The 8035-nt window shown below is 62.1% G+C and overlaps 1 protein-coding gene across 1 annotated transcript in view; it reads left to right on the plus strand.

Moving 5' to 3' along the window:
* Positions 1-2312: 2312 nt before the first annotated feature.
* CD81 (CD81 molecule) overlaps positions 2313-8035 on the plus strand; it is a 13196-nt gene continuing 7473 nt past the window's right edge. The window contains exons 1-5 of the mRNA XM_024749213.1: positions 2313-2489; positions 3127-3177; positions 3540-3686; positions 3813-3983; positions 7289-7378. Coding sequence (XP_024604981.1) covers positions 2313-2489; positions 3127-3177; positions 3540-3686; positions 3813-3983; positions 7289-7378 — 636 coding nt within the window. The remainder of the gene's footprint in view (positions 2490-3126; positions 3178-3539; positions 3687-3812; positions 3984-7288; positions 7379-8035) is intronic.

Below are 8035 nucleotides of genomic sequence, written 5' to 3' on the forward strand. Positions count from 1 at the left end.
AGTCCCTCCCACCTGCACAGCATGAGAGGTCTCCAGGGCAGGCTCCCCCACCCCACCCCCAGCTCAGCCTGGGTACCTCTGGTAATTTCCCAGGCAGCAGGGGTGGAGGCCTGACACATCCCCACCCCCACCCTGGGCCACTTTGTGTTCGGGCTTAAGGAATTGTTTCTGAGGCCTCTCCCCTTCCCTTCCTCCCTGGGCATGCCCAGCAGGCCAGAGGAGCGTTTGCTTCCAGTGGCAGCAAGGCCCCACCCACCCACGCCGGGCTGCCCCCTGTGGTGGGATGCCACGCTGAGCCAGGCAGCAGGCGGGTGGGGGGGGGTGCCTCTCTGTGCATCCCCTCCTCCAGCATCGCTTGGCCAGGAGCATGGTGCCAGGGGTTTGGACCTCGGTGGAGTCTCCACCCTGCTGCTCTGGTCCTGGGCTTCCTCCCTGCTGAAGCGGGGGGTCCTTCCCCTGGGGTTGTTGTCGGATTAGTTCAGGAAATGGGTGTTGGGCATGGTGGCTGGTAGGGAAGACCGCATTCCTTGGCCAGTGTAGGCAGTGACGCCTGGGAGGCCCCCTCAGGGTCCAGTGGGTGAGGGAGGGCTCCTTGTGCCCAGCCCCACCCACTCACCGTGCACCTGGCCACAGTGCAGTAAGGGGAGCTGGGTCAGGAGGTTGAGGACGGGGGTCTGGATTTGGATCTGGTTTTTTTTTTTTTTTTTGGCTGTGTTGGCTCTTCATTGCCGTGCGCGGGCTTTCTCTGGTTCCGGTGCACGGGCTTCTCATTGCAGTGGCTTCTCTTGTCGTGGAGCACGGGCTCTAGGCTTCGGGCTTCAGTAGCTGTGGCTCGCGGGCTCAGTAGTTGTGGCGCACGGGCTTAGTTGCTCCGTAGCACGTGGGATCTTCCCGGACCAGGGCTCGAACCCGTGTCCCCTGCATTGGCGGGCGGATTCTCAACCACTGCGCCACCAGGATCTGGGCAGGAGCCAATCCCTGGATCTGGGCACTTTTTAAAGTTTCATTTCAGAGAGTAAAGCCTTCCCCCGTGGGCGGCAGCGTCAGAGGCAGGCTGGCATGCTGTCTGAGAGGGAGCCGGTCACCACGCACGCCCACACACACCAGCACACACGCTTGCTGTCCCACCTCTCGGCGCCAGACCCCGGGGCCCCGGCTGTGTGCACTCAGCACGCCTGACCCCAGCCTGCTTTGGGGGCCCTGGCCAGGCGGGCCCGGAGGTGTGAGGTGGGGACGTGGCAGGAAGAGCAGCGGCCGGCCCGAGCTGGGGAGACCGCGCAGATGCTCCCCCAAGGGCACGGAATTCCCGCGGGTGGGGTGGGCCCGGGAGCTTCCTGGCGAGGTGACTGGGGCTTGGCCCTGCTGCTGGAGCAGCTCAGGATGGGCAGAGGCGCCTGCCCCTGCTTCCCTGCTCACCCTACTCGAGTGGGCGACCTGGGGCGACCTGGGGCGGGCGCACGCCCCGTGTGAGCCCTGCTCGCCTCATCTGTGAAATGGGTGTGATCACAGCCTCTCCTCTGCAGGGGCAGCAGCAGTGGCCCCCGCTGGGACTGGCGGCTCCTCCAGCCGGATGCAGTCAGGGCTTCCTTCCAGAGGTAGCAGGGGCCGTTCGGCCAGACCTGGCTGGGAGTGGGGCTGATGGGAAGCCCTGCTAACTGGCTTTAAATTCTTCCTTCCGGACCTCACACGGCTGCCTATCACTTAGTGGTTCTGTCGCCTTCCTTCTCGGAGAGGGGATGTGACCCAGGCGGGCTCTGGCTGGGGGCAGGGATTTCCTGTTCCTGGTTTCAGTGGGAGGGCAGGTGAGCTCCCCTGGTGCCCCCGGGCATCTGGCTGCCACGCTCTGAGGAAACGGCCGTTGGGCCAGGGCCTGCTGAGAAGAGGAAATCTGTGGTCTGTGCCCAGGACGGGCTGGCCCCAGGGAGAGTGTCTGGGCATTACGGGGTGCAGAGCTGGAGCCAGAGGCGGGGAGCCTGGGACCCTGGCCGGCTCTGCTCCAGTGCCCGTGCGGTGCCCACCCTGCGGGGTTCCCTCCCACACCCCCACCCCCAGCTCAGTGTGCCTCCAGAAATTGAGTTCACCCCCAATCCCTAACTCATACTGCTTCCAAGTCCAGACAGGGAGATGGGCCCCCCAAAGCACCCCCCTTGCATATAATCTACCCCCCAACCCCCGCCTTCATTTCAGCGCCTGAAATCCCATGACAGGGAAGAGCCATGAAAATCAATAAGGTGTAGAGTCCGGACACCCGTGGGAGGGGCAGATGTCACCTTTGCACTTGTGCAGCGTTTTGGAGAGGGCCCCAGGTAGGGATGGGGGAGAAATGCGGGGACCCTGGCTCTGCCCGCCCCCGAGACGCAGGCCGGGCCCGCAGCCAGGGCTGGGGGTTTCGCCTTGGAGGCAGCATGGCCCTGTGCCGGGACTCCTCACGCTGCGTGGAGCACCAAGCTCACTTCGAATCGGCCCTTTCCAGGTGTCCGGCAGGTGTGGTGTGACCCGCCTCTGGACTTCGGTGCCCCTCCCCCGCCCCCACACTTTGTACCGGCCCAAGTACTGCTTCACGCAAGACCACCTGGGGCTCTAGGTGGGCCCCCAGGTGCTGGGGGAATCCCCACAGGCGGGCAGGGGTCCTGGCCCCAGGGGTGGCAGTAGGTCTCCCTTTGCTGGCCGGCCAGCAGCGCGTGGTCGCAGGGGTGCCTGTTGGTGCGTAGCCGCCCTCCCTGGGCTCGAGGGCTGCGGGGCTCGGCGGGCAGGGAGGTACCTTAGTGCTGGGGCTCGGTGCGTGGTGGGGGAGGGTGCTGAGGGCAGGGTGGTCGAACGCCACAGAGGCCTGGGGAGCGGGCAGCCCCCTTGCCCCCTTCTTTGAAGCCATGCCCCTTCTAACTTTGGAAGGTTAGTGCTCCCCCTGCCCCCAATTACTGGGGTAACAGGGTGATTGTGGAGAAGGTGAAGGACGGGAGGCTGGGACCATGTGGAGTGGGGGGTGGGCGGCCCCCTGGCATTCCGGGCCATCACACGGGAGCCTCTGTACCGACTCCCACACGCAGCCGGCCTGCGTCATCACTCTCCCTCGGGGGACGTCTAATGGCGCCCCGTAACCCGCCTGACCTGTCACGTCACCTGCAGCTGGGCGTCGAGTTTGGTAGCCAGCAGCCAGCTCCTGGCGGGGATGTGGAGGTCAGGCCGTGACCCTGGGGCTGCAGGGGAGCAGAAGGGAGGGCTTCGGGCCGCCCGCATTCCTGGTCTCCAGTCCCAGGTGCTGGGAGGCCTGCGCCCCGGAGCTCGATGGCATTGGTCTCGGGGGTGTCGGCGGGTTTGGGAAGTACCCTGTGGAATCCTGCCCGCCCCCGGAGCTCACGGGGAGTCTTCCTCTCACACGGGCCAGGCCCTCTCTGCCCCCCATCCCAGGGGCTCGGCCACCCGCCTGCTGGACGGGCAGTCTTCCCCTCTGTCCCCGAGATAACGGCTCGGACGCACACGAAGTCCCGCTCCCCTGTGCCAGGCGGGCGCTGGGCTGGAGCCATGCCCTTTGCCTCCAGCTGGCCCACTGGAGCGATAAGGAGACCGAGGTCCCGAGTGCCCACACGAGGAAGTTGTGGAGGCAGACTGGAAACCAGGGCCGGTCCTTCAACCACTGTGGTTTGCGGCCTGCACGGCTCCAGGCAGGGGACAGGGCATCCCTAAAGGTGGGGGGGCTGTGCCTGGGGTTGTGCGGGGAGCACATGGTGGCCAGAGAACCCGGCCTGCCCCGGGGCCCCTCCACTCACCTCTGGCCCCTGCCTGGGCCCACCCACCTCCTGTCTTCTGCCCAGTGTTTCCCCAGCCTACCCAGATCCTCCTTGTCTGATGTGTGCGCCCCGCTGCAGCCCCTCGAGCGCCCTTTGCCGGCAGGTGGCTGGGACGTCTGTGTCCACACGCCCCTCGCTGCAGGGGCTGAGGGGACACGGGGACATCCCACAGGAGGGGCCCTTTCAGCCAGTGGGGTGAGTGTAGGGCCGGGGAGCAGGCCGCTTCCCGGCCTCCCCGCCTGCAGTGGGTGGTAGGTAATCTAGGGGACGGGCCCAGGAAGCAGGCGGGCCCTGCGGGTTCCCCAGGCGCACTCCGCTGTGCCCAGAGAGGTGGCAGGGTGTCCTCGGGGGCCTGCACTCCCCTGCCGGTGACGAGGGGCTCCTGCATCCCGCAGCTGGCGGGGCCCAGGAGGGCCAGTGTCCTCTTCCGCCCCCGTGGCTATTCTTAGAGGCCAGTCCAGGCAGCTTCCTGACGTCGAGGGGCCTGGAGGGTAGTTTCCGCTTCCTGGCTGAGGCGAGGGTCCCTGCTCCTCTCTCTGTACTTCCTTCCCGCCTTGAGCTGGGTGGCTGTGTTCCCGGAGGGCACAACAGGGCCGTAGGGTCGCTGCCCATCCCCGGGGAAGGCTGAGTTGGGCCCCGCGTCACCCTGTTCTCATGGTGGGTGGAGATGGAGGGTCAGCCTCTAGAGACCCAGGTCCCCGCCCAGCCCAATGGTGGTGCCCTCTGCCCCCACTGACCCTCCACATCCCATCCTCAAAAGGTCTTTGCTGCACCTCTATCCTCTGATTTATCCCGGAGTCTGCAAGGGCGTTTCCTGCCTGTGGCCTTCACTGCCCTCCCGGGGAGGGTCTCCAGGCCCTCAGGACCTCCTGGTTGCCGAGCTGCATGGGCACTTCATGGCACATCTTCCCAGCAAGTGTGTGCACCCCTTGCGGTGGCGGGTTAGGGAGCAGAGCGGCTCAGAGCCAAGGCCCTTCCCGGGTCACGAGGGAGCTGCCCCTTCTATCATCTGTCTCTGAGAGCGTCAGAGCTGCTGAGTAAGGGAGCACGTTGGTGCGTGGGTGTCCCTGTCACTCCTGGAATACGTGGGCAGGACTTGGGGTGACCACTGGGCCAGCACGTGTGGGTGGGGACGGATGGAAGACAGATCCCAGCTCAGCTCCCACCCAGGGCCTGGCAGGAGCCGGGGCGGGGGGAGGGTTGCCCCGGGCCTGCCCGGGTAGCACCCACTCCTACGCCCTTTCAGCTGCTTCTTGGAAATGCAGACAGGCCGGGCAGGAACCCAGTGTACTTGGCAGCTCCCTTCCCCCCCCTTTTAGTTGACGCTATTATTTATTAATTCTCAGAAAGGAGGAAGAAAGAAACAGAAACTGCATCTTTCATAGGATTACAGACAGTCCGTGCCGTCCCCTGGTGTGGAACCCTTCAGTAATCCCAACAGGTTAGGGGCTCCTTCCTGAGCCGCTCGCCAGCCCCACCCAAGCAGGAGCATCTCAGGACGCAGGAGCAGGTGGCAGCGGCACTTCCGCCAGGCCAGCTAGCAGGAGAGGGGGAGGGGGTGAGTGGAGATGTGTCAGACTCTGCCACTGAGCAGCCTGCCTGAAAACTGCCGAGGGTGGTCACAGTAACCGCCCGCGCTGTCGAACGCCGTGTACGGTGGCATCATCTGAGCGCCCTGCGTCGGTCAGCTTGTGTACTTTTCTTTTATTTTTTGAATTTTATCTTTTATACAGCAGGTTCTTATTAGTTATCTGTTTTAGACACATCAGTGTATACGTGTCAATCCCAATCTCCAAATTCATCCCACCATCCCCCACCCCCTGCCGCTTTCCCCCCTTGGTGTCCATACGTTTGTTCTCTGCATCTGTGTTTCTATTTCTGCCTTGCAAACCCTTTCATCTGTACCATTTTTCTAGGTTCCACATATATGTGTTATTATACGATGTTTTTTTCTCTTCGACTTACTTCACTCTGTATGACAGTCTCTAGATCCATCCACGTCTCTGCAAACGACCCAATTTCTTTCCTTTTTATGGCTGAGTAATATTCCATTGTATATACGTACCACATCTTTTCAGCTTGTGTACTTTTAGTTCCTCATCATACACACAAGGATATTGGAGGCACAAAGGTGCCGAGATGGTCCTGAGATGACCCAGTAGCCAGAGGCTCTGGGGGCCCTTGGCTGCCACATTCTGACTCCCACCCAATGCGAGGACTAAGTGCTTTCCATTAAGTCTGGACTCCGTTTTATAGCGGGCATAAGTGTTCCTTCGTTTATCCAGTCCCTTTTTTGACCCTAAAACCTCAGTCTTGTGGACAAGACTTCAGCGTTTCCAGATGCTTGCTGTTGGCTGCTAGAAGCCTGGGGGTCCTCACCTTGGCGGACGGTTGGCATGAAGACAGCAGGCTGGATCCTTTGGGACCGGGAGAAACATTTACCCCTAAAGGCTTTGCTGCTTAGAAGTTCAGTGGACGGGGATTTGGGTGTGTGGGGTTTTTTAAACAGCTTTGTTTGACATAGTGTCAACTGCACGTTTAAAATGTACAACTTGGTAGGTTTTGACGTAAGGAGGCACCTGCGAGACCTAGACGGTGGTCCACCAGGAGAGTGAATGTATCCATCACCCGCAGAGGTGTCCCCGGGGCCTTGGGATCCCTCCTCCCCATCCCAGGCCACCCGCCGGCCTGTCATCTGTGCCCGTGATCGGCATTTCCTGTACTTTTTATGTGAACGGAATCGGAAGGTGGCGGTGGTTTTTCCTCTTGGTCTAGATCGGCGCGGGTATCTGGATATTCACTCTGGTGGTTGTGTCAGGAGTTTCTTCCCTTCCCCTGCTGGTGGGCATCCACCCACTCACCGCTTGAAGGGCACCGGATTGTCCCCGGTTTGGGGATGTTACCAGGAAAGCTGCTGGCACGTTTGTGTGGGCACGAGCTTCCACGCCCTGGGGCAGTACTGGGGGTGCAGGGGCTGGGCGCGTGGCGGGTGGAGGGGAGGTGGGGTCCTCGTGCCGAGGGCCCAAGCTCTGTCTCCTGTGTCCCCGCTGCTCCCCACCCTCGCCTGGGGGTCTTCTCACTTCAGCCCATCCCATAGGTGCTTGGGGGCGTCTCCCTGTGGTTTAATTTGCATCTGTCTCCCTGTGACCAATGACTGTGCGTCTTTCCATGCGCTTATTTGCTGTGCACGTTTCTTCTTTGGCGAAGTGTCCAATTTCTTTTTCTTTTGCCCGTTTTTTAAAACTCGGTTGTTTGTTTTCTTGTCATTAGAGTATTGCAAGTCCTTTATAAATTTTGGATATGGGTCCTTTGTTAGCCATTTGTAAGCCCCAGTCCGTGGGTTAGCTTTTGAAGAGCAGGCTTCTTTCGGACCCCTGCCCTGCCCTGGGCACCCCCTCCCTGCAGAGGCACGGGTCCACCCCACCCTCTGCCTTTTCTCATGGCCTGTGTGGGGGGATTCGGGGGGGATTCGCAGTGCTGTCTTTCCCCTTCCTCTGTAGGTGACCTTAGGTGAATGCCCATCCCAGCCCCCGAAACTGGGGGTGGCCACTGCCACCATTGCCTTCATCCAGGCCCACCCCAGCGGGTCTGTGCGGGGCCTGGAATGACTGAGGACCAGCTGAGGAGGGTACACTTAAGCGCCAGGCTCTCCCCTGCTTGGAGGCGGGACTGCCTTCCCTGTTCACCCTTCAGGAGGTGGGCTGGAGCCACAGGGGAGTCTGGAGGCTGCTGTCCCCCCTCTGCCCCTGCCCCCCGCACATCCTGGGGTCTGCAGTGGAAAGCCCTTCCCGAGACAGGAGAGATGGGGACTTTGCCTGCCACCCCACGGTTAGCATCTGGGTGCTGGGATAAGCATTACCCTCACAGCGTTTGTTAGGACCAAGTGCCCTAGATGGGCTTGTCCCCTCGGCTTCTGGGGAGAGGGGCTGCATGGGGAAGATGGGAGTGGTCCCAGCCCAGCCAGGGGGGCAGGAGGTGCCACTCCACGCTCAGCTCTCCTTACCGACGGCGATACTGAGGCTGAGGCAGGGCTTGGGGCCAGGCCTCTGTGACTGCAAAGGAGGCCCAGGACAGGGCTCCCCCTGCCCCACCCCCTCCGTCCTGGAACGTCTCACAAAGCAGTCTCTGGACCACAGTTTCAAAACAGAATAAGTGGCGGTTTCTAGCCAGAGTTACCACGGCAACCCTCAGCCTCACCACCGCTGCCACCTGCCCAGGAGCTGCAGACAGCAGCCAGAGGAGGGGGA

The sequence above is a fragment of the Neophocaena asiaeorientalis genome, unplaced genomic scaffold, assembly GCF_003031525.2.
Source record: "Neophocaena asiaeorientalis asiaeorientalis breed wild unplaced genomic scaffold, Neophocaena_asiaeorientalis_V1.1 scaffold43, whole genome shotgun sequence".
Taxonomy (NCBI): Eukaryota; Metazoa; Chordata; class Mammalia; order Artiodactyla; family Phocoenidae; genus Neophocaena; species Neophocaena asiaeorientalis.